The 27,500-nt window shown below is 38.4% G+C and overlaps 1 protein-coding gene and 1 non-coding gene across 2 annotated transcripts in view; one reads left to right on the top strand and one right to left on the bottom strand.

The window, feature by feature from the left end:
• The window catches only part of snorc (secondary ossification center associated regulator of chondrocyte maturation), a 9,283-nt gene extending 5,648 nt beyond the window's left edge, over nucleotides 1–3,635 (top strand). The window contains exons 4-5 of the mRNA XM_061920361.1: nucleotides 2,117–2,290; nucleotides 2,366–3,635. Of these exons, the coding sequence (XP_061776345.1) occupies nucleotides 2,117–2,290; nucleotides 2,366–2,475 (284 nt within the window). The 3' untranslated portion in view covers nucleotides 2,476–3,635. The remainder of the gene's footprint in view (nucleotides 1–2,116; nucleotides 2,291–2,365) is intronic.
• A 6,032-nt stretch (nucleotides 3,636–9,667) lies between these two features.
• On the bottom strand, nucleotides 9,668–9,739 carry trnag-ucc (transfer RNA glycine (anticodon UCC)). Its single transcript has one exon. It is a non-coding gene; the product is annotated as a tRNA-Gly (tRNA).
• Nucleotides 9,740–27,500: the final 17,761 nt, after the last annotated feature.

Here is a 27,500-nt window from a genome sequence, read left to right as displayed (position 1 = left end):
AGATGATGGAAAGCAACCTGCTTACGTTGTGATGTTACCCTCTCCAGTAGGAGCAGCCCTTAGCAAACTATTACATAAACAAGTTTGTTTGACAAACACAAGCCGGTGTCTGGTTTGGGGCCGGGCCGGTTGTTACCGGTTGCAGGCCGCTGCTCAAGACCCAGCTCACAAGCTGTCTTTTGTGGCCATCGCCTGAAAGCTTCATTGATGGTGCTGCTGGCCCAAGGCCCGGACCTCCAAAACCTTCAGTCCGTTATGGGAACAGGAAGCTTGTGGGTCAACACAAAATACTCTGCATCAGAGGGGCGCGTCTTGAGCCTGAAAGGCATCGATTTGTACAGGATTACATGCAATCACATGATGGTTACATTAAGGAGAAATGGACAAAAAAGCAGAGTGCGTCCGAGGCCACTAAATCAGTATGTTCTATAAGTAAATCTATGTGGATGCTATTGTTGGGATGTGTGAAAAGATAGCCTTGTGTCTCAGTGGCCTAGTGGTTAGAGTGTCCGCCCTGAGATCGGTAGGTTGTGAGTTAAAATCCCGGTCGAGTCATACCAAAGACTATAAAAATGGGACCCATTACCTCCCCGCTTGGCATTCAGCATCAAGAGTTGGAATTGGGGGTTAAATCACCAAAAATGATTCACAGGCGCAGCACCGCTGTTGCCCACTGCTCCCCTCAACTCCCAGGCAGCGAACAAGGGGATGGGTCAAATGCAGAGGAGAAATTTGTACTTGAACTTTAACTTAACTTTACAGTTTGTGCTACACTATCGTTTTCCACTATAGTTGGTAGCCAGCATGTCGAGTTTAAAATACAGATCCGCCAGATGGGGCTTCAGTTGCTTAAAAGTTTGCTGCGTTTCATCCCCTTAAAAGAAAATCCTTAGTAAGTGAATTTTTTTCTGCCAAATCTCCCTGTCCATTCTCTGTTGCATCACAGACACTTATGCCTCAAGAAGCTTAGGAATCAACAATTAGCCTTTTTTCCCCACCAAAAGTTCAGTTTTATACAGTAACATAGGTAAAAGTTTCATTTATACTCTTAGTTGAAAACACTAACAAATTAAATGTTTTGGTCGGAAGACTTTAATATCAGTGGGAAAAATTTATTTAAATTGTGGATCAAATTAGTTTTTGTTTTAAGACTGTCAGAGAAAATGCAATACTTTACTAGGAACTATATATTAACATTTCTGAAATAATGAATTATAATTTATTTTTAATTGCTATTAAAGTTTTAAGTGTTAAAACATTTTTTTTTAAGAAAATGGAAAATACTTGCCAAAATAGTCATTTGAACTGTATTTATAATTTAACACCATTCCAAAAGAAACAATAATAATTACGAATTTCAGTATTTATAAAACTACTGAAAATTATGTATGAGGATTATAACATTAAGTATTTAAAAAAAAAAAAAAAAAAAAAAGAAAAGAAACTTATGAGTCAAAATAGTATTGGATATCCAGGAATGATCATTAAGTTGTAAAATAAATTCATTTTGAATTTCAAAACTTAAAAACAAAACTAACAAAAAAAGAAATGAATGAAAAACAATAGAATTTATATATTTTTTGGACAATCGGGAACAAGAAACATTTTTTATTTTGAAATAAATGAAATTTGGTGTTTTTAAACTTTTTTTTATATTTACATAGTTTTATATTATGATTGTAGATGAAAGGACCGTCAAAGTTAGTACAGAATATAAGGAAAATTAGTTGGCCTTTATGTTTTTATAATATTTACTTTATTTTCTCTTCTGCTGGCACATCTTGACCAACTGCATAACAGTAGGATGGCTCTAAGGTTTATTTTCAAAAACGTTTACAGCCCTACGTTTCGAGGGTACCTAATGCATAAATTAGTCCTTCATGTCCTCTTATGTGATAATCACTCTAATTTAAGGGGCTGGTCGGAGTCCAGAAGATTGCTTGGAAGAAAAAAAAAACATGTCAAAGACTTCCATCTGAAGCTACAAAGACATCTTTATATGCTCCACTCTCCACACATTAAACCATCATGGACAAAGATGGGCCTTCTTCTTCATGGAGGGGTCCAGAATCACACACCTTTTTTTTTTTTTTCAATCAAGTGACTGCTTTTTCAGGCCTGGCAGAGACTCTTGCAGACCCATCCAGGGACAACCTGGACATCATGTCTGGAGAGACCCCCGCTGATGTCGCCACCACCACCGCCAGGGAGAACCTTCATCACATGACTGAGCAGCCTTTCACTTTTGACTACGAGGACTCCACGCAGACCCTGGCTGTGGACGAGGAGGGTAACTATGCTAACCTTGTCGACCTCCACCTCCGTCGGCATCATACATCAAAGTCATAAATATGTTTGTGTCTAGGGGTCCTGGGGCCGGGCGCCATCACAGCCATCGTCATAGCCGTCTTCTTGGGAGCTTCCGTCCTATTGGCGCTCATCGTCATCACACTCAGGAAGTTCACAGCATCATAGAGTGCTTATTTAATTTTTTTTACTGTAGTGTTTTGCTTTTTCAGGACAAAATGTTGTTGTGGCAGGTCCCCCTGACTGAGAAATGTTCAACAAAATGTCCACGTTGCATGTTTAAACACTTAATTGGCCGAGCGTCTAATATCTTGAAACTGGCTGCTTCCCCCAGTGCCTATGTCTTTAAATATTGTACATTAGTACGTTGTACATAAGGGGTGACATTACATTAAGCTTTATTGCAGACTCCAACATCCAAGTAGACATACAATTACATACAGTACATAAAACATACAAAAAATACATTATATAAGGCATAATCACATAACAAAACAGTGCTTGTTCATATTACCTAAAATGTAATCTAAAATGTATGTGTGTATATATATATATATATATATATATATATATATATATATATATATATATATATATATATATATATACTTAAAAAATGTGTCCACACATTCTATAAAAGGCACAGATACCAGTGTTTGCATATAAACGATTGGTACCTAACATAACTACACCTAGGATTGGTTACCTGTATAATATAATCCTCGGAACCCAGCAGTCTATATCTAAATGTAAACATCAGTATTCTCAGGGTGGAGAGGCAGGCTTCTGCCAACTACTTGTGAAGGAAAAAAAAGACCGTCAGGATGCAGTGTTGGGAATAAGTCTCAAGTCTTGCCCTCAAGTATCAAGTCAAGTCCCGAGTCAAGACTGTAAAGTCTCAAGTCAAGTCCCAAGTCCTACATTTTGAGTTTAGTCCTTCCAAGTCCTTTTAACCAGAGACTAATATATTTACACGGATTGTGTATGCTTTTAAAACGCTGTATTTATTTATTAAAACAAGCGCATTTGAAATTTCAGGAAAAAAAATTGTGCTGACATTGCACTTCATAATAGCACTGTTAACCAGTCATTTTAAACATTTAAAACTCATTCCTTTACAGAATAAACACATTTGAAAAAACAACTGTAACTGTACTTATTTGTACAAAAGTGTTAACATTGTATTTCCATGGCATATTGCATTTGAACTAGTTCTACATCAGATTCTATCCTGTTCTTACCTTATCTCATTGATCTCATCTCATACTGTATGTGTGTTGATGTGTGCCTACACATGAAAAACATAAATACATGAACTTAACAATGAACAGAGTTGTACTGTTTAGATGTCGGGGCCGTATGCTGCATTGCATTTGCAAAAGACCAAATTGGCCTAGAGCAGGGGTCTCACACTCAATTTGCCTGGGGGTCACTGGATGCAGACACTGGGTGAGGCTGGGTCGCAAGAAAAGAATGACTTAAAAATTCTAACATGCACGTTTCATGGATTCACTTTCTTTGAACGACTTACGCACGTTACCAACAGATTAGTCAAATCTCCCCATTTTTCCAGGTGACAGCCGAATTTAGGGGCATTTCCCGACAATTACCCGGGGCAAGCATTGTCCAAATACCAGTCCTGATTTACACCCAGTCAACAATGGCATAAGAGTTCCGGGTTAGCGCTGCCTTTACCGCCTTTTACTACATGTCATAGCTATCGACTTAACATCATATTTACACCATGCCGGCCTGGTTATATATAATAAGACACTTTGGTTGACACACGTGAGTGACTGCAAGATACTGTGGGGCAAAAAAGTATTTAATCAACCACCGATTGTGCAAGTTCTCCCACTTAAAATGATGACAGAGGTCTGTAATTTTCATCATAGGTACACTTCATCTGTGAGAGACAGAATGTGGGGAAAAAAATCCAGGAATTCACATTGTAGGAATTTTAAATAATTTATTTGTAAATTATGTTGGAAAATTAGTATTTGGTTAACCATTCTAAGCTTTCACTGATGGAAGTAGGTTTTGGCTCAAAATCTCACGATACATGGACCCATTCATTCTTTCCTTAACACGGATCAATCGTCCTGTCCCTTTAGCAGAAAAACAGCCCCAAAGCATGATGTTTCCACCCCCATGCTTCACAGTAGGTATGGTGTTCTGGGGATGCAACTCAGTATTCTTCCTCCAAACACGACGAGTTGAGTTTATACCAAAATGGATACATGGATGATACAACAAAGGATTTGGAGAATGTCATGTGGTCAGATGAAACCAAAATAGAACTTTGTCTAAAGTCATCAAAGTCATGACTCAATTCCAAGTCATGTGACTCGAGTCCACACCTCTGTCAGGACCGTACCTCCCGTCAAATGCCTAAAGACTGACCGCACATTTCCTGTCTTCACAATAAAAGTGCTGCTCCATCCTGCCTGCGCTAACAAAATAAGAGTCTCCGAAAGCTAGCGCAAACAAGCTTGCAAGCCACGGAGTTACCGTCAATGTATTTCTTGTAAATTGTATAAAAAGGAGTATGGAAGCCGGACAAATAAGATGCCAAAACCAACCACTTCAATGCAGTATTGGACAGAAAGGAGGACTTTTTTTGTCTCCACGATGTAAAATCGAAAACGTGGAAGTTGTCAGCAATTCTAATACATCAAGTCATCAGAATCAGGTAATAACTTATATTAATATCTCCATGAAAGAAGGGAATCTATATGTTACACATGCATGTGTTTTGTAGATTAGATTAGATAGTACTTTATTTATTCCTTGAGGAGAGTTCCTTCAGGAAAATTAACATTGTCAGCACAATCCCATTCAAAATCAGACAAACATTACAGGGAGACAGAACACAATAGCTGACGGGCCTGCCGGCTTCCAGCGCCCCTTACAAAAAAGATGAGATACAGGTAAACAAGTGGGGGGGGGGGGGGCGGGGGGGGGGGGGGGGGGGGTAATGGTAGGAAAAATAAAAGATTAAAATAAAATGAAATAATCGGTCTAAGCATGGGCCCTGGAGAGGGGGTCCAGACTGAGGCCAAGAGAAGAAAACAACTCATAGACATAGCACACATCCCTCTCACATGTGTGTTAGAGCAAAACATCAAAGGATATGAAAGACACTAAAGCAGCGGATACAACCAGCTACTTCTAAAAACAGCTATGAATAAAAAGTAAAAGAAACATATACACTGGGGTGGCCTCTGCGGTGTTCCTTTAACGTGTGAACAAAAACGGCTAAATAAATATAAATGATACAAAATATATAAAGTAGATCAGTGGTTCTCAACCTTTTTTCAGTGATGTACCCCCTGTGAAAAATGTTTTAATTCAAGTACCCCCTAATTAGAGCAAAGCATTTTTGGTTGAAAAAAAGAGATGAAGTAAAATACAGCACTATGGCATCAGTTTCTGATTTATTAAATTGTATAACAGTGCAAAATATTGCTCATTTGTAGTGGTCTTTCTTGAACTATTTGGAAAATAACTAAAAACTTGTTGAAAAATAAACAAGTGATTCAATTATAAATAAAGATTTTAACACATAGAAGTAATCATCAACTTAAAGTGCCCTCTTTGGGGATTGTAATAGAGATCCATCTGGATTCATGAACTTAATTCTAAACATTCCTTCACACAAAAAAAAATCTTTAACATCAATATTTATGGAACATGTCCACAAAAAATCTAGCTGTCAACACTGAATATTGCATTGTTGCATTTCTTTTCACAGTTTATGAACTTACATTCATATTTTGTTGAAGCATTATTCAATAAATATATCAAGGATTTTTGAATTGTTGCTATTTTTAGAATATTTAAAAAAAATCTTACGTACCCCTTGGCATACCTCATCTGTTTCTGATTTATTAAACTGTATAACAGTGCAAAATATTGCTCATTTGTAGTGGTCTTTCTTGAACTATTTGGGAAATAAAGATATGAAAATAACTAAAAACTTGTTGAAAAATAAAGAAGTGATTAAATTATAAATAAAGATTTCTACACATAGAAATAATCATCAACTTAAAGTGCCCTCTTTTGGGATTGTAATAGAGATCCATCTGGATTCATCAACTTAATTCTAAACATTTCTTCACAAAAAAAGAAATCTTTACATTCAATATATATGGAACATGTCCACAATAAACCTAGCTGTCAACACTGAATATTGCATTGTTGTATTTCTTTTCACAGTTTATGAACTAAAATTCATATTTTGTTGGAAGTATTATTCAATAAATATATTTGTAAAGGATTTTTTAACTTTTGCTTTTTTTTAAATATTTTTAAAAAATCTCATTGTGATGGCCTTCCTGCTGCCGTCACCGTGTGGGTTGCTATGACACTGGATTCAGGACGCCTCATGACAGGTTTGATAATTTATTATTTCAACAATGTCCTTTTCTTGCCATTTGTTGCGCCACTTTCTGGCTCGCTGGCTCTCCCTGGTTGCCGTCGCGCACCTTTCGGTGCCCGCTGGGTGCGTCTGCTGCGGGGTCTCATCCTCGTCTGGATCTCGCTCGTCGTCCTCGTTGTGCTTGTGGTCGGTCGTCTCGGGTGGTTCCTTCTCCTCTCTTAAATTCTGTCAGGAGATGAACAGATTGAGACCCGGTGTGTGTGTTACGCACCTTACTTGGATTACGGTGGCGTTGCCCCAGGTACGCCCCGCCTCTCCGTTCCACTACATCCTCCGCCTCCTGGCCTCCATGTTGAGCCGGGCCAAAGAGCGTCACCTCCTGTCGCCGAACCGTCGTCTTCGTCTCTCCACACTCATGTACCCCTTGGCATACCTTCAAGTACCCCCAGAGGTACGCTTACCCCCATTTGAGAACCACTGAGGTAGATCACCTCGACTTGATCATTTAAAAAATAGCTTGCCGGCTGAGAAAGTGTGGGCACCCCTGTTGTACACATTTACCCCCAAACAGACAATATTCATTATTCTTTGGAGGCACAACTACCAATACCTATAATCTTCCACGAGTTGGGCAAAAATGTCCTCAATTAAAATCAATGCATTTTTGCTATAAACTGGGCTTGTATTCTTCAAAATCTTAAACGAAAAGTTGCAATATTTTCACCTAACCGGTATTTCCCATAAAACATGTTTGTGACGAGACCATTTGCATTTTTTGTTTTAATAGTTTTAATAAATTGCAGGTTCAAAATGCACAGAAAACTCTTAAATCATATAAAACAAAATAGCTGACATAATATGAGCCTACTTATGAGTTAGCTAAGTCAGGTGCAATGTGTGCGTGTGGGCTACTTTTTAGTAACACTTTACTGTTTTGCCTAAATACAATACTTTTAGCTCACCACAAAGTAGGCTAATTTGATCACACATTAAAAGCTGTCTGTATAAATAAGTTCTTAAAGGCCTACTGAAATGAGACTTTCTTATTTAAACGGGGATAGCAGGTCCATTCTATGTGTCATACTTGATCATTTCACGATATTGCCATATTTTTGCTGAAAGTATTTAGTAAAAAACATCCACGATAAAGTTCGCAACTTTCGGTGCTAACAGAAAAGCCCTGCCTCTACCGGAAGTCGCAGACGATGACGTCACATGTTGATGGCTCCTCACATATTCACATTGTTTTTAATGGGATCCTCCAACAAAAAGAGCTATTTGGACCGAGAAAACGACAATTTCCCCATTAATTTGAGCGAGGATGAACGATTCATGTTTGAGGATATTAAAAGCGACAGACTAGAAAAAAAAATAAACCCAATTGCATTGGGAAGGATTCTGATGTTTTTAGACACATTTACTAGGATAATTCTGGGAAATCCCTTATCTTTCTATTGTGTTGCTAGTGTTTTAGTGAGTTTAACAGTACCTGATCGTCAGACGCGCAGTGTCTCAGGGAAGTCGACGTCAGCTGTATGGGCGGCACAAGCTCAGCTGATATCCGGTAAGAAGCAACTTTTTACCACAAATTTCTCCCCGAAACCTGCTGGTTGACATTCGGTTGGGATCCATGTTCGCTGTGATCCATAGTAAAGTTTCACCTCCGTGAATTTTAAACAAGGAATCACAGTGTGTTTGTGTGGCTAAAGGCTAAAGCTTCCCAACTCCATCTTTCTATTTTGACTTCTCCAATATTAATTGACCAAATTTCAAAGGATTCAGCAACACAGATCTCCAAAATACTGTGAAATTATGCCGTTAAAGCAGACGACTTTTAGCTGTGTGTGCGCGCAGCACTCATATTCCCTAACAGCCCGTGACGTCAATCGTACACGTCATCATTACACGATATTTCCAAGAAAAAACTCCCGGGAAATATAAAATTGCAATTTAGTAAACTAAAAAGGCCGTATTGGCATGTGTTGCAATGTTAATATTTCATCATTGATATATAAACTATCAGACTGCGTGGTCGGTAGTAGTGGGTTTCAGTAGGCCTTTAAATGGACATAATACATGTGTCTAAAAATGACCCCCCTTGTGGAAGAGTTGGATAGTGACACAAAAACTGCAATTTCTTAAAATTGCAGTTTTTAAAATCTGGAATATGAATATATTACAACTTTTTATTTTAAAGATGTTGACGGATAACAACCTGTGGGGCCCATTTTGCATCTAAGGGGTAATGTAACGTTCTATTAGTTCTAACTACAGTAAGTAAAACAATATTGTGTTTTTTTGTTTTGTTTTTTTAAGACATTTTATATACTATGTTATGTGTTTTGGGTAAATTGGAATGTAATGGATGGGTGTTATGTTATTTACTGTCACACAACTGCTATAATCACATGAACTATTTTGTATTAGGGGATTTACAGTTCGTAATAAATTACATCCAAACAAAACACAGCTTGGCATATTTATTGTTATAGAAACTGAATGAAAACCTGAATGTGAACCAAGATTGATTTGTAAATAATTATGATTTACAAATGTATAAGATCCGTTGACCAAATGGTACATCCGGGACTTTGAAAACAACGTGTCATTCTCTTTTTTTAGCAGCAGGCGGCAGTGTACTAAACTAAATATTGTTTGTTCAGTGTGGAAAAAAACTTTTTTTTACTGAAGTCTTAACTAAGAATATACCAAAAAAATAGTAATTTTATTTACTCCTGAAAAGCTTATTGTTATCAATGTGATTGTTTATTTCCGTGGCGAGAGTACATGTACATACGGGAAATGAGTAAAGTGAGTGCATTAAAAACGCATATACCGCGACTTCACTGGAAATATTATGAATTTTAATGAATCAACAGAATAAATAATGAATTATCAGAACAAATACACAGTGCGCTCCAATATAAAGAATGTCAAACAAAAAAACTTGAACCTTTAAAGCGGGGGGAAAAAATCTTTTGCGTTGGCCGGGAATCGAACCCGGGTCAACTGCTTGGAAGGCAGCTATGCTCACCACTATACCACCAACGCCTTGTACACCTCCGTCATAAATATATATAAATTCATTACTTGTTGGTCTCGACAAAATGTTCTCCTGTTTGTTTTCAAGTCCTTTGGGAACCTTCACAGCCTATTGAAAAGCCACTAATTGCATTTTGTGACATCCGCAAGTTAACAGCTTCCTGTGTTAGTCAATGGAAACTTCTTTTCAGCCCTGTAAAAGATGATTAAGTATACAAATGACATACACCCCCATTGGTTCCATTTTCCAGCCGTTATAAAACACCCCATGTGATTGCTTGACACACAGCAAGCAGCCATCTGACTTCACTGCTAGGGAGAAGACGCCTGCTTTGTTCACACAGACTTTCCATCCGACATAAGCGGACGTATTCAAAGTCAAACTTGTGCATCTTACATTGCCCGCTTTGTCTTTTTCTGAGTGTCCCAAATGAAGCTCAGCAATCAGGCAATTCAAAAGTGTTGCAGCATGACAACAATGTTGACAGTGAGTAGCATCCAAGTGTGGGATTTTGGGGCCTTTATGTGCAATGACGCCAAGGCCGACACGCAAGCTGACTAATGAACAGAGTGTTCTCGGCAGAACTTTTCACTCCTTCGCTCCTTCCATGACATTCTGCACGAGAAACATGCATCACAGCCACAGGGTTTAGCGCCAATTCGCGCCACCAGTAAGCCCAAATCAATAAGTGTTAAATTGGGAGGTTGCACACTGAGAGGCCCACAAGGCTCTCTATACGTGTTTAGATACACTTAGCATACAAAACCCAAAACCAGTGAAGTTGGCACAATGTGTAATTTGTAAATAAAACAGAATACAATGATTTGGAAATCTTTTTCACATTATAGTAAATTGAATAGACTGCAAAGACAAGATATTTAATGTTCGAACTGAGAAACTAGATTTTTTTTTGTTGCAAATAATCATTAACTTAGAATTTAATGGCAGCAACACAGTGCAAAAAAGTTGGGCACGGGCATTTTTACCACTGTGTTACATGCAGGGGCGTCACTAGTAATTAATGTGATCGTGCAAAGCGCAAACATTTTTAGCACTTATTTATCATAAAAAATACATAAATAGTGCTTTAAACTATGAAATCATATCAGATTATGTTGTATGGATCTTTGATTAACCACCTGAAATTAACTAATGCATTTGACCTACTTGTGCACTTTTTTACTCCAGACTTCTAAACTGCAACTGGTAAAAGCAAAAAGGAAGAGCAATGAATCTTTTTGAAATATTTATTGCAGTAATCATCTGCAAATTTAACATCTACAAAAGTAAAAAAAAAAATAAAGCCCTACATCTCTGGGTTCTTTTATATTATTTAATTTCCATTTATGGCAATATGGCTAATCCTATTTCAGATACACAAAACTATAAAATGTACACAAAACAATAAAGCCACAGTAGTAGAATAAATGAACAACTATTGTGCGTCTGTTCAGGGAATCATTTTCTGAGAAGTAAACTGTAACGTCTCATTTTCATTTTTGCAAAGTGGTCAATCACTCTGGACAGACATGGAAATATTACAGTAACTGTTATACAGTTGACCAGTGGTTCCCAACTGCTGGGTCGTGACATAAAAGTGGATTGTGTGTCATTTTCAGTGAGTTGCAGTCAGATGTGTGCATGAAAAAAAAAAAGTTTAGGGAGAAAATAATCAAATTGTGGCAACAAAACCAGATATTTTTAGCCATTTTTCTAGTGACTATTAGTGAGTATTTTAGCAAAAGGCAAACCGACTAACAAGTTGGAGGAGGACTCATGACAGACATGGAAATATATTTTAAAAAAATCTAAATGGGGCAATAAAACCCGATATTTTCAGCCATCTTTCTGAAAACAAATACAGAAATGTTACTATTTTTTCTGGAAACAAAACCAGATGCTTTAGCTGTAGCCATTTTTCTGGTGACAAAGCAATATTATTTTAGTCAAAGTCACACCGATTAACAAGACAAGTCTACTGTGCTATTTTTCTGTGAAATAAACTTGAATGTGGATTGTTAAACGACCTCCCAACAAATCGCAGCTTATTTGCCTCTTTGTAACGACTCCGCACAATCACTTTTTTAGTTGTTGTCTGCCTGACCTATTTAGAGTGGCGAAAAAGCACTTTTTTAACAGGAACATTTGCCACATACACCTTGGACAATCACCTGGGATGCTGTTGTCACGGCAACCCTCCGATTAAGATCCATCATTATTCATTGACCATGAGTTTCTGGGTCGTGGTGACGTGCGTGACACCTGTAGCGACTTATGATTATTGTTCTACATGTAAAACATTTCCTTGTGGTCTACATAACATGTAATATTGTTTTTTTAGTCACAATGTTGCATAGATATTGTTTTAGAGATCATCTTCAAGTCGCTTTCTGACCGTCTCTTCACCATGCACCGTTTTTGTGGGCGGTGTTATTTACAGTACGTGCCTCTACTTCGACAGGGTTTTCTCCCCATCAGCCATGTTATAGTTTTCAGTGCTTCCATAGAGAGTTTACTGACAGATATAAGTTAGAACTAAATGCTAATTTGGCAACGAGCGGAGGATGCATGTGCATGTATGAGCCAGTCTGCCCCACAACAAGAGGATAGAGAAGAGGAAGGATATTGGACTACAATGGCGGACTTGCGCAAAGCTTTTAGGGTACAGCTCTACCATAAATGGAGATATGCGATGGCGTCACATGTGGGATTGGGCAAATTTCAGACGGCACGTTTGGAGGACGCATGACGGAAGGCAAGTTGGTCATCTCCTGTGTTAGGTGTTGGTTCCTGTCCTGCGCTCTTCTTTTGGTGGCACTTTTTGTGTTGGTGTTTTTTCGTGACCGCTTCACACATCTTTCTCCAAGCACTGATCCACGCACCTGCTTTCTGTTAGCAATCAGTTCTATTGAAGTCGAGTGTGAGCAACCATTCTTCGTGGGGACTTTGTTTAGGAAGTTATGTGGACGCTCTTTCCTTCTGCCGTGAGTTTTGCTGTGTTCCAGCATTCTTTTTTTTATTATTCTGCAAACTGTCAGTTTTAGTTTGGTTTTTGCATAGCCTTCGCTATGTCTTTCCAAACGCTACTCGTCTTTTGTTTGTCTTAATCATTACATTAAGTAATTATTTACCGGCACGTTGTTTCCTCGGTCTTCTGCATCTAGAGAACGCGCCAGTAATCTCTGTAATGCGACACAAACGTCACGGCAAGATTGTTACTTATATCTCCGCCATGCTTCAATGGTTTGATTTTCAGGACTTATACAGATCCCAAATATACAAAAAACGGGGACCAAGAGGTAAGAAAATATGGTTTTGCATAAAATTAGAACATAAATAAATACATTTTGCCGCTTGTTCTGTCTTTATTTTGAAACTTCAAGGTGTGTGCTAAAGCTATTTGGAGCCAAGGTCATCAGAGATGAAAATAGAAACCTCACCATGCCAAAAAATTTGAAGGAAAACTCGCTGGTTCTGCAGAAAACGACCATAATTCCAACATGTATTAACTGCCTTTTTTTTGTGAAAACTCTTAAAGTGTACACTTCAATCAATATTGATTGTTTTATGCTGTTAGTGATTGAATTTGATCTGGGTATAGATCCTTTATGGCAGGGATTCTCACACTGTGGTATGTGTACCACTAGTGGTACGCAGGGCTCCACCTAGTGGTACGCTAAAGGATCACTTGATTAAAGTAGTGTTTTATTTTCCTATATATGGACTAGGGTTGTCACGATACCAATATTTTGGTACCTGTACCAAAATGTATTTCGATACTGTTCTAAATAAAGGGGACCACACAAAATGGCATTATTGGCATTATCTTAACACAAAAATCTTACGGTACATTAAACATATGTTTATTATTGCAATCGAACAACAATTTTGTTTTTACAAGTGTCAGGTTCAAACACCGATGACATCTATTAATCAGACAAGAAGCAAGGAATCATGCAGAGACAGAGTTCAATTTAGCTCATGAGGAGACACGTGTGGCTCTATTCTAGTTACAGATCCAAACTATGTTCTAAAAATCAAGCCCGCGCGCCTCTATTTATTTGGAAAGCCCTGTTACATCACTGAAGGTGTCGCTGAGGAAAGGGGGTAATCTCGACAACTCCAGTTAGACCAATATATCATTATACAATGAATAAAAAGTAGTTGATGCAGGTCATATTGCCTTGTCTCTGCTCTGTCGGCGGTTTTTCGGACTTGGCCATCAACAGGCCGAATCTGGACATAGTACTTTTAAAAACCACTGGCAATCGTTTGGATTGCCAGCTTGCATCGATACACAAATACCACTTCACACAATTTACCATTATTTATATCAACGGCCCTTAAGCATAAAGTTATGATGATAATATATACATAATTATTGTAACAACAAGATTGTAAGTAAACAAAGACTCCTAATTAGTCTGCTAACGTGTGCAGTAACATATTGTGTCATTTATTTGATTATTTTCAGTTTCAACATGTTCTATGTGTGTGTGACAATCATTGGTACTTTAATTGTATCTATACTTCTGTTAAAATGTAATAACCACTTATTCTTCTGTTGTTTGGATGCTTTACATTAGTTTCGGATGATACCATAAATGTAGGTATCGATCCGATATCAAATAGTTACAGGATTATGCATTGGTTATAATTTAAGTCCTCATGTGTCCAGGGATTTGTTTTCCTGAGTTTATAAACATAATATGATTTTTTTTAAAAGGCAAACATTTTGTAATGATAAAAAAATATTGATGCAATCATAGTAGTATTGACTCGATATGCTGTTTTACTTGGTATTTTTACAGTGGATGTTAGGTGTAGATGGCATTTGTTTACATTCAGGCGCGCTAGCTTTTGTTAGCGATGACGCCGGTGAGCTATTGTATCCTACGGTGTGTAGTGAAGCATGTTTAGCTATTCCTCGTCTTTCAAGGATGACACTTGTGAGAAACTCACTTTAATCGTTTGCCATGGAGACGAGGATTAGTGCTTTAGACGTAGCTAAAACACTGCCGACTGCGGATGGACGCAGTCATAGCCATATCATATAGCACCTCTTCCTAACGGCGTTTCAGTGTTATAGCTTCACTTTTATCTTTAGTTTTTAAGCCACAATGCGTCCATTCTCCCTTTTCTGTCTACACACTGTGTCTGCTTGTAAGTACTCCGTGATTGTGCGCTGCCGAACATGCTCCTCTGCTCATAAAACCAGCAATGTAACGATGTGACGACGCGCCATCATGCCCGGGAAACGGTACCTTTCAGAGTATAATACCGTTTTTGATTCCGAAAAATATTAAATATACTTACCTCTGCTTTTATTTAATGAATACCTAGGCCTACGATGCTTCTGTATTCTAATGTTGCTCATTATGGTCATAATTGGAGAGCCAAGTGTCTCCTGAGGTAGTGCTTCGAGGAAAAAAAAGATTGGGAACCACGGATCTATAAGAGTGCTTTGCTGTTTTTCTAAATTTACCGCAAAATTGCTGCTCAAAAATCATCTATAGCAGGGATGTCAAACTAGTTTTCATTGAGGGCCACATGGCAGTTATGGCTGCAGTCAGAGGGCCGCGTGTAACAGTAAATAATGTATGAATTTGCTTCTGGTTTTCATTATTAATTTTATATATTGTTTTAAGTAGACTGTCGATTTTACAGTAAAAACGTAACATTTACAAAATGTTACTGTAAAAATTGTTTTTTAAAAATTTTTAAACAACATTTTACGGTAAATGGAAAAACAGTACCACTGTTTTTTTTTTTTTTTTTTTTTTTGGGGGGGGGGGGGGGGGGGTTACGGAAAAAGCAGGTGGCTCAGTTCCCATAATTGTTGTGTAAAATTTACAGTTTTTTACAACATTATATTGTTAATGGAAAAATAGTACACATTTTTCTTTAGCTGCCAGTTTTTCTACTGTAAAAACAAATGTACTGCCTTTCTATTCACAGTAATACACCGTTAAAAACAACAAGCGTAGATTTTACAGTCAAAAACTGACAGCTCAGTCAACAGAATTTTTGCGCAAAAAACAGTAGTAGTTTTTTTCAATGGATAGTAATATGCTGTAAAGAACATTGTATTTTTTACCAATTTGATGGGTAGTTTGCTGTTAAGTATTTTTATTTAGACAAAAACATGTTTGGAAAGTATGATAGTATGATATTTGTTGCAATATCGGATACTATTAAAGTTTAAAAGGTATGCAATTTCAACCAGTACATATATTTTTTCTGTCAAATTGAAAAAAATAAATTACTTTAAGTGAGAAAATATTAAGTACTTTATTGACACGTATCATTTCCAGGTGTTTGTGAGCCAGATGAAATGATGTCGCGTGCCAGATTTGGCCCCCCGGCCTTGAGTTGGACACCTGTGATCTATACAGTACAACAGAAGACCGTTCTGCTTAAAGGTTTAGCAAAAATACTCATTGTACACTTCCGATATACATTTTGATGTTATTATGGTGGTTCGTTTTATAAAAAACCTGATTGAACGAACACTTCTTCTTCGCAAACAGCACCCCCAGACAAACCGATTAAAACAAATGTGGCCCAATGATTCCATTTCTATGCATCTCATCTCATGTTCTCTACCCCCTAATTAGGAAGCCATTACGATAATTATACCAAAAAGATGTCAGTACATGATGCAAGATTAGCCTGGCGTGTGTACATGTTCCCTCCATGCACCCTGCAGGGAAACTTAATGTATTTTTAAATGCAGGACTTCACAGGGGGAGTGGCTTCTATGGCAGAAAAGGGAAAAAAAAGAAGAGCGCTGACAAAAATGTCGACGCACTGAGAACACCTGTGCATGCAATACTATATATACACCAGGCTATGAAGAATTACAAGTTCCTGCTAACTGTACACAAATAAATAGGATTCATGCAGATGAATAACTACTAAATAAATATATTTGCAGATGTGACTGTACATTACAGTAGCTAATAAATACAACATATGTACTAAACTACACATGTACAGTTTTGATTGAATACACAATCAATAGTGCCACTATCACTAATAACACTATACATGAGTAAGTAATAAACAGACAAATCAAGATGTGTATACAGTTTACTCACAGACAACAAATTTGAGGTGGAAATTGTAATTGTTTTGCCTTAAATTGATAACCATATTTTTCAGACTGTACGGCGCACTTAAAATATTTTTATTTTCTCAAAACTCGACAGTGCGCCTTACAACCCGGTGCGCCTAATGTACAGAATAATTCTGGTTGTGCTTACCGACTTCAAAGCAATTTTATTTGGTACATTGTGTTATAAGTGTAACCAGTAGATGGCAGTCTAAGAAATACATATAGACTGGACTATGATGGCAATTTGACTCAAGTAAACAACACCAACATTTTATATGTTCCATTGAAAATATAGAACATTACACACGGCGCTCAAAAATCTATCAAAATGTTTTAGTACGACTTTGGTAAGCTGTGAAGCCGCACCGCTTGATGGATTGTACTGTGCTTCAACATATGAGTATTATTATGGTGCGTGTATCAGGTAAGGCATTATCTGGCCTTTTGTTTTGCAATTTTATACAAAAGCAACTTCTCTTACCTTCTGGAACCTGCTGATTTGTTTTTGGGATCTACATAAGTCCGGAAAATTTGCATGCATCTGCCTTTGTAGTTCATGATGACATCATAGTCGATAAGCTTCTTCTTTTCCCTCTATCTTCTTGTTATGGGTTATTTATCCTCACTGTTGCCATTTCTAAAATAAAGTAGCGTAAAGTTCTAACTTATGTCTGTCAGTAAACTCGCTATGGAAGCGCTAAAACATACCGGTGTAGTGAGTGTACATTATTCACCCAAGGACCTTTTAGTTATGAGAGAGTTCCGGTCGGACGGTTTTTCACGGGACACATTTCCGGCGTTGTTGTTGCACTAGTGAGCCACGGATGAGGAGATTCTGCTCCGTTATTGATTTAAGTAAAGTCTGAATGTCATTAAAACAGTTAGCTCCATCTTTTGACACTTCTCCCACTCCCGTCCTTGCACGCTACACCGCTACAACAAAGATGATGGGGAGAAAAGGCTGTCGAAGGTGAGCCACGTAAATAAGACCGCCCACAAAACGGCGCATCCTGAAGCGACTGTCAGAAAGCGGCTTGAAGATTATCTGTAAAACATAATCTATGCAACATTTTGACCAAAGCACCACCATCACATGTTATGTAGACTACCAAGGAAGGGTTTTTTTTACAAAAAAAAAGACACCTTTAATGCGCCTTATAATCCGGAGCGCCTTTTACATGAAAATAGACCTGAATAGACCCGCTCATCGGCAATGAGCCTTATATTTTGGTGCGACCTCTACTCCGGAAAATACGGTATCATATTTTTGGGTGACTGTTCAAAAAGCTAATTGAGTGTAATCAGAGAGTAACATGCTACATTTGCTTACTTACTTTTTACTTTGACCTGCGTATGTTTGTGAAGAACGAACGCTACTTTTTACCTTGTTACATTGTTTACCTTATTTATAATCTATCGATCGCCGCTTGCTTTCATTTGGCTCATTAGAAAGACTCCTTCCGAAGACTCCTGTCGAATCTGTAAAATGCACCTTTTGTAGTACATGTTGTAGTAGTAGAGTTTCTAATGCACCAAAACACAAACGTACACTAACTAAAGTTCCAGTGCAATTACCATGAAAAAAAAAAATTGGTATTGAATAACGTGAAAATTTCATATCACGGTTATTGTGACCAAAATGATCACTGTGATTATTAATATTATTGTGGCATTGTTAAAAGTACACAAAAACTACCTACATTTTCTACTTTATATATTTCTTTGAATAACTTAAATAAATAGACACACTGTTAGACAATTATTTTTCATGTTTTGTGTTTCTTATGCTTCATTGATAGTGTTTTAGTCTTAATATTTATCTGTTTTTAACTGCTAAGCTTTTATTCTTTTAAATATTGGTTTGTACTGTAGTACTTTCAGATTTATTTAAACGAGGAGTGTGTAACAAATAAAATCTGTTATTTATACGTTCTAGTAAGCGTTGTGGTGTCCTACTCAGTTTAGTGTCCTTGAACCTCTCTAAAAATACCCCCGTCCCATATTCTAGAATAGTAAAGAATGATTACTGTGTTCCAAGAGAGCTCAGCGTGTAGGTTCAATATGCACAATTAAATATCTTAGTTTAGATTTGGGTATTTTGATTTTTCATGGGGAAAGATATTAATGTATGTTATTTTCATGTTAGTATTTAAGCTAGTGAGTTGGTGCCAGTCAGTCCGTGAGTTTATCAAAGTCCAATTATCAATTACCATTCTTCGAGGATTTATATTTAAAAGGTAATATTAACCGTCGGGAGTTTTACCGTAGTTACCGTAGTTTTTTTTTTTTTTAACTGAATATTTACTGGTTCCTACTCAATTATTTGGATAACTACTTTTCACTTTCACTTGAGTCATATTACTCTAAGTAACAGTAATCCTAAATACAATTTTTGGCTACTCTACACACCACGCAGACTATAAACTGAAGGTTCCAAACTACGGCCCGCCAACGTCCAAAGTCCAGGCGGCGGTCAAGTCCAATGTTTAAACATTTTTTTTTTTTTTTTTTAGGGTTGTGGGAAAAAATCGATTCGAATACGTTGCGCGATTCAGAATCAATTCTCAGTTTTAAAAAATCTATTTTTTTGTTGTTGACGTTTTTATCAATCCAACAAACCACTACACAGCAATACCATAACAATGCAATCCAATTCCAAAACCAAACCTGACCCAGCAACACTCAGAACTGCAATAAACAGAGCAATTGAGAGGAGACACAAACACGACTCAGAACAAACCAAAAGAAGTGAAACAAAAATGAATATTATCAACAACAGTATCAATATTAGTTATAATTTCAGCATAGCAGTGATTAAAAATCCATCATTGACATTATCATTAGACATTTATAAAAATTAAAAAAAAGAACAGCCTTCCGCCCGATTGTAGCTGAGATAGGCGCCCCCGCGACCCCAAAAGGGAATAAGCGGTAGAAAAATGGATGGATGGAACAATAGTGTCACAGTGGCTTACATTTGCATCACATCTCATAAGCTTGACAACACATTGTGTCCAATGTTTTCACAAAGATAAAATAAGTCATATTTTTGGTTCGTTTAATAGTTAAAACAAATTCACATTATTGCAATCAGTTGATAAAACATTGTCCTTTACAATTATAAAAGCTTTTAAAAAAAATCTACTACTCTGCTTGCATGTCAGCAGACTGGGGTAGATCCTGCTGAAATCCTATGTATCAAATGAATAGAGAATCGTTTTGAATCGGAAAAATATCGCTTTTGTACCGAGAATCGAATCGAATCGAAAAAAATCGATATATAATCGAATCGTGACCCCAAGAATCGATATTGAATCGAATTGTGGGACACCCAATGATTCACAGCCCTCTTATTTTTAATTATTATTTAAAAAAAATCTGTCCTGTCTAATTCATTTTCTACCTCTTGTGACTCTCGATGTCTCCTAGCCGCTCAGGCAAATCATATTGTCTAAAAATGCCTTTTCCCATCGATAACGTGACACTGCGGCGCAAGCATGTGGCAAGTGCGCACTCTTTCAGTCAATTAGTGCATATATATATATATATATATATATATATATATATATATATATATATATATATATATATATATATATATATATATATATATATATATATATATGTATATGTATGTATATATGTATATGTATGTATATATATATATACGTATGTATATATATATATATATATATACATATATATATATATATATATATATATATATATATATATATATATATATATATATATATATGTATATGTATGTATATATGTATATGTATGTATATATATATATACGTATGTATATATATATATATATATATATAAATATATATATATATATATATATATATATATATATATATATATATATACATATATATAAAATGTATATGTGTAGGTATATGTATATGTGTATATATATATGTATATGTGTGTATATATATCCATCCATCCATCCATCCATCCATCATCTTCCGCTTATCCGAGGTCGGGTCGCGGGGGCAACAGCCTAAGCAGGGAAACCCAGACTTCCCTCTCCCCAGCCACTTCGTCTAGCTCTTCCCGGGGGATCCCGAGGCGTTCCCAGGCCAGCCGGGCGACATAGTCTTCCCAACGTGTCCTGGGTCTTCCCCGTGGCCTCCTACCGGTTGGACGTGCCCTAAACACCTCCCTAGGGAGGCGTTCGGGTGGCATCCTGACCAGATGCCCGAACCACCTCATCTGGCTCCTCTCGATGTGAAGGAGCAGCGGCTTTACTTTGAGTCCCTCCCGGATGACAGAGCTTCTCACCGTATCTCTAAGGGAGAGCCCCGCCACACGGCGGAGGAAACTCATTTCGGCCGCTTGTACCCGTGATCTTATCCTTTCGGTCATGACCCAAAGCTCATGACCATAGGTGAGGATGGTAACATAGATCGACCGGTAAATTGAGAGCTTTGCCTTCCGGCTCAGCTCCTTCTTCACCACAACGGATCGGTACAACGTCCGCATTACTGAAGACGCCGCACCGATCCGCCTGTCGATCTCACGATCTACTCTTCCCTCACTCGTGATCAAGACTCCTAGGTATTTGAACTCCTCCACTTGGGGCAGGGTCTCCTCCCCAACTCGGAGATGGCATTTCACCCTTTTCCGGGCGAGAACCATGGACTCGGACTTGGAGGTGCTGATTCTCATTCCGGTCGTTTCACACTCGGCTGCGAACCGATCCAGCGAGAGCTGAAGATCCCGGTCAGATGAAGCCATCAGGACCACATCATCTTCAAAAAGCAGAGACCTAATCCTGCGGTTACCAAACCGGAACCCCTCAACGCCTTGACTGCGCCTAGAAATTCTGTCCATAAAAGTTATGAACAGAATCGGTGACAAAGGACAGCCTTGGCGGAGTCCAACCCTCACTGGAAATGTGTTCGACTTACTGCCGGCAATGCGGACCAAGCTCTGTCACTGATCGTACAGGGAACGGACCGCCACAATAAGACAGTCCGATACCCCATACTCTCTGAGCACTCCCCACAGGACTTCCCGAGGGACACGGTCGAATGCCTTCTCCAAGTCCACAAAGCACATGTAGACTGGTTGGGCAAACTCCCATGCACCCTCAAGAACCCTGCCGAGAGTATAGAGCTGGTCCACAGTTCCACGACCAGGACGAAAACCACACTGTTCGTCCTGAATCCGAGGTTCGACTATCCGACGTAGCCTCCTCTCCAGTACACCTGGAAGGCTGAGGAGTGTGATCCCACGATAGTTGGAACACACCCTCCGGTCCCCCTTCTTAAAGAGAGGAACCACCACCCCGGTCTGCCAATCCAGAGGTACCGCCCCCGATGTCCACGCGATGCTGCAAAGTCTTGTCAACCAAGACAGCCCCACAGTATCCAGAGCCTTAAGGAACTCCGGGCGGATCTCGTCCACCCCTGGGGCCTTGCCACACGTAAATAAATTATCATATTAAGTACCCATGTGCTCATTGTTACGTGGAGTGAATACAGTAGCAATCAATTACCATACTAAGTAGTATGTGCTCTGTTGTCTATGTTATGTAGACTTAAAACTCTGAAGCCTTTTTATTTATTGGTTAAATTTTTACTGGGGCACTGCAGAACAACAGTGGGGCACATGCCCCAGTGAAATCTGTCTGGCGACGCCCCTGCCCCCCGACTTCAAAAGGGACAATCGGTAGAAAATGAATGGATATATACAGTGCAGGCCAAAAGTTTGAACACACCTTCTCATTTCAATGCATTTTCTTTATTTTCACGACTATTTATTTACATTGTAGATTGTCACTGAAGGCATCAAAACTATGACACCTGTGAAATGAAAACCATTTCAGGTGACTACCTCTTGAAGCTCACCGAGAGAATGCCAAGAGTGTGCAAAGGGTGGTTATTTTAAAAAACTAGAATATAAAACATGTTTTAAGTTTTTTCACCTTTTTTTTGTTAAGTACATAAGTACAAATGTGTTAATTCATAGTTGTGATGCATTCAGTGACAATCTATAATGTAAATAGGCACGAAAAAAAAGGAAAACGCATTGAAGGAGAGGGTGTGTCCAAACTTTTGGCTTGTAATGTGTGTACAAATAAAAACCACAAGTGAAACGCAAGAGGAATTTTTTTTTAGTAATTGTACACATAGTTCATATAATTGTGTAAATCCTACAAGAGGAAGGACAAAGAAACGACAAACATACGTCATTTAGGAACATTAAATAAGCGATTCGTTACGGACAGTTTTCGATCCCGCGTGTGGGCGTGGCCAAGTGTACCTAATGCAGTGGCCGTGGGGTGTACGTTCAATTTGGGTGCGTTCCCCTTTAAAAGACGTCATCGCGCGCAGCCCAGCGGTTGACAGATTCGGGAGGGAAGATGCTGCGTTCACGGGCCACATCTAGGAGCCCTTTCCCTCCGAGAAGGGGTCCGGAGTGACATCCAGCCGGTTTCGGACGCGGGTGGTCCGACACTCGCCGGGGGACGACCGCTACTTGAACGCCGTGTCATGACATGCGCCCTCTGGGCTGAACAGCTGACAAAGACCCCGGAGTCGGAACCACGTCTGGCCAATTGAATATTGCTGCCGTCACCGAAGAAAGGATGCGTTCACTGACCGCGCATGGCTGAGCGATGGGGGAGAACATCAACCAGTCACCGTGAAAGGTAAGCAGATGTTTGCTGCTCTTCAAACGTATGCTGCACGATTTTGAAGGTACGCTGTCAAGCAAGGCCAGGCTCATTTTTTCTCCTGTTGCTGTCAAATCTGTTCCCTGTATTGCGTTTATTAGCCTCTGTGTAGATGACATGAAGGATGCAATGATGCAGATGATTTTTTTCCCTCTTTATTATGATAGAATATATGTACACATGTACAGCTGCGACTGATTACACAATCAATAGTGCAACTATCACCAATAACACTATACATAAGTAAGTAATTGACAGATAAATCAAGATTTGTATACAGTTGACTCACCAACAACACATTTGAGGCGGAAATCATAATTGTTTTGCCTTAAATTGATATCCATATTTTTCGGTCGGTCTATAAGGCGCACTTAAAATACTTTTATTTTGTCAAAACTCAACGGTGCGCCTTACAACCTGGTGTGCCTAATGTACGGAATATTTCTGGTTGTGCTTACCAATTTCGAAGCAATTTTATTTGGTACATGTTATAGTAAATGTGACCTGTAGATGACAGTCACACATAAGAGATATGTGTAGACTGCAATATGGCTCAGGTAAACAATACCAACATTTTATATGTTCCATTGAAAATATAGAACGTTGCACATGGCGCTCAAAAATCTATCAAAATGTTTTAGTATGACTTTGGTAAGCTATGAAGCCGCACCACTTGATGGATTGTACTGTGCTTCAACATACAAGTACAAACCCCGTTTCCATTTGAGTTGGGAAATTGTGATAGATGTAAATATAAACGGAATACAATGATTTGCAAATCATTTTCAACCCATATTCAGTTGAATATGCTACAAAGACAACATATTTGATGTTCAAACTGAGAAAATTTGTTTTTGTTGTGCAAATAATCATTAACTTTAGAATTTGATGCCAGCAACACGTGACAAAGAAGTTGGGAAAGGTGGCAATAAATACTGATAAAGTTGAGGAATGCTCATCAAAAACTTATTTGGAACATCCCACAGGTGTGCAGGCTAATTGGGAACAGGTGGGTGCCATGATTGGGTATAAAAACAGCTTCCCCAAAAATGCTCAGTCTTTCACAAGAAAGGATGGGGCGAGGTACACCCCTTTGTCCACAACTGCTTGAGCAAAACAGTCAAACAGTTTAAGAACAACACTTCTCAAAGTGCAATTGCAAGAAATTTAGGGATTTCAACATCTACAGTCCATAATACCATCAAAAGGTTAAAAGAATCTGGAGAAATCACTCCACGTAAGCGGCATGGCCGGAAACCAACATTGAATGACCGTGACCTTTGTTCCCTCAGACGGCACTGTATCAAAACCGACATCAATCTCTAAATTGGCTCATTAACACTTCAGAAAACCACTGTCACTAAATACAGTTTGTCGCTTCATCTGTAAGTGCAAGTTAAAACTCTACTATGCAAAGCGAAAGACATTCATCAACAGCATCCAGAAACGCTGCCGGCTTCTCTGGGCCCGAGATCATCTAAGATGGACTGATGCAAAGTGGAAAAGTGTTCTGTGGTTTGACGAGTCCACATTTCAAATTGTTTTTGGAAATATTCGACATTGTGTCATCCGGACCAAAGGAGAAGCGAACCATCCAGACTGTTATCGACGCAAAGTTCAAAAGCCAGCATCTGTGATGGTATGGGGGTGCATTAGTGCCCAAGGCATGGGTAACTTACACATCTGTGAAGGCACCATTAATGCTAAAAGGTACATACAGGTTTTGGAACAACATATGCTGTCATCTAAGCGCCGTCTTTTTCATGGACGCCCCTGCTTATTTCAGCAAGCCAATGCCAAACCACATTCATCATGTGTTACAAGAGCGTGGCTTTGTAAAAAAAGAGTGTGGGTACTTTCCTGGCCCGCCTGCAGTCAAGACCTGTCTCCCATCGAAAATGTGTGGTGCATTATGAAGCGTAAAGTACGACAGCGGAGACCTCGGACCGTTGAATGACTGAAGCTCTACATAAAACAAGAATGGGAAAGAAATCCACTTTCAAAGCTTCAACAATTAGTTTCCTCAGTTTTCAAACATTTATTGAGTGTTGTTAAAAGAAAAGGTGATGTAACACAGTGGTGAACATGCCCTTTCCCAACTACTTTGGCATGTGTTGCAGCCATGAAATTCTAAGGTAATTATTATTTGCAAAAAAAAAAAAGTTTATGAGTTTGAACATCAGATATCTTGTCTTTGTCGTGCATTCAGTTGAATATGGGTTGAAAAGGATTTGCAGATCATTGTATTCCGTTTATATTTACATCCAACACAATTTCCCAACTCATATGGAAACGGGGTTTGTATTATTATGGTGTGTGTATAAGGTAAGACATATTATCTGGCGTTTTGTTTGACAATATCATGCAAAATAAACTTTTCTCACCTTCTGGTACCTGCTGATTTGTATTTGGGATCTGCATAAGTCCTGAAAATTTCTGCGCCTTTGTAGTCCGTGCGGACGCCGTAGTCGATAAGCTTCTTTTTTTTACTATCTTCTTGATATGGGACATTCATGTCAAATATGTTCCCTGTAATGCGTTTATTAGCTCTTGTGTAGATGACAGGAAGGATGCAAAATGCAAATTATTTTTTTCTTTATTATGATGTCCATTTGTAAATACAAATAGTAGTACACACCCCCTTTTATCGGGATAATTTCCAGTTTGATATTTGGCTGCACGTTTAATGTACATTTTTGAGCGAAAGTTATCTGGAAGTACCGTACTGACTTTTTTTATATCAGCATATTTGAGGTTTCTTTTACAGTAACAAATAACAGGTTCCTAGGGGTGTGTAAATGACGCCCCCAGTGGGTGTTTGGCACACTCACTATATGTATAAATACTACGTTGGTGTTTCATAATGGCGCCAACTGCTGGAATAAAAAGTCACTACATTGGGGCGGCATAGCTCGGTTGGTAGAGTGGCCGTGCCAGCAACTTGAGGGTTGCAGGTTCGATTCCCGCTTGTGCCATCCTAGTCACTGCCGTTGTGTCCTTGGGCAAGACACTTTACCCACCTGCTCCCAGTACCACCCACACTGGTTTAAATGTATCTTAGATATTGGGTGTCACTATGTAAAGTGCTTTGAGTCACTTGAGAAAAACGCTATATAAATATAATTCACTTTACTTCACTTAACATTCGACCTGCGAATAAAATCGATAGTAAATATAATATTAGTACGCAAATTGCTGTGCAGAAAAAAATATGAAACATGCAACTTTGGTCAATGAGCGAAATAGTAAACAGGAAAAGAAGAATATTTACCTTATTTAAGATCAAAAAGATCCCTCACTTGGAAATATCCTTTTTTCTTAGTTTCATTTATGTCATAATCCGTTGGCGGTGAACCCCAAGATGCAGAGATGGCAGGCGTAGCGCAGGAAAACATGACTTTAATTTCAAAATGCAGAGGAACCAGGAAACCAACCATCGAGCCCTGACTGGAGGGCGAGGCAGGCATACTGTAAATAGCAGCCGGCTGATTGACAGGCTGCCGATCAGCAGCAGGTGAGGGGGTAACAGCGCTCAGGGAGACATGCAGAAAATGGAACCAAAATAAGAGCGCTGACAGGAAATAAACACCAAACCGACGTGAATTTGCTGAATCATCACAATTTTGTTTGAAAAACCATTCCCCCAAATTCTTTCAGTATAACGTGTCACTCGTGAGTCGAAGCGCTTCCAACAAAAATATTTTTATTTTTGTTGTGTTTTCTGCTTTGGCACTTAAAAAAAAAACAAAAAAAAAAACATTTAGAGCATTTTAAAAATCTAGAAAAAACCAAATAATTAAGAATAAAATGTAAATATGTGTATACAAAAAGAAGAGGTGTCTCGAGTGAAGGTTTTCACCACTGATACAATACTGATATTGTTGCCATGATTGGCTTATACCGATTTTTAAACTGATGCGACTCGTGCATATACTTGTATCATTTTGTGGTGTGGAAT

Source organism: Nerophis ophidion, linkage group LG14, assembly GCF_033978795.1.
Source record: "Nerophis ophidion isolate RoL-2023_Sa linkage group LG14, RoL_Noph_v1.0, whole genome shotgun sequence".
NCBI lineage: Eukaryota > Metazoa > Chordata > Actinopteri > Syngnathiformes > Syngnathidae > Nerophis > Nerophis ophidion.
Note: the sequence above shows the minus strand (reverse complement) of the source record. Positions and strands in the feature narration are given on the sequence as shown.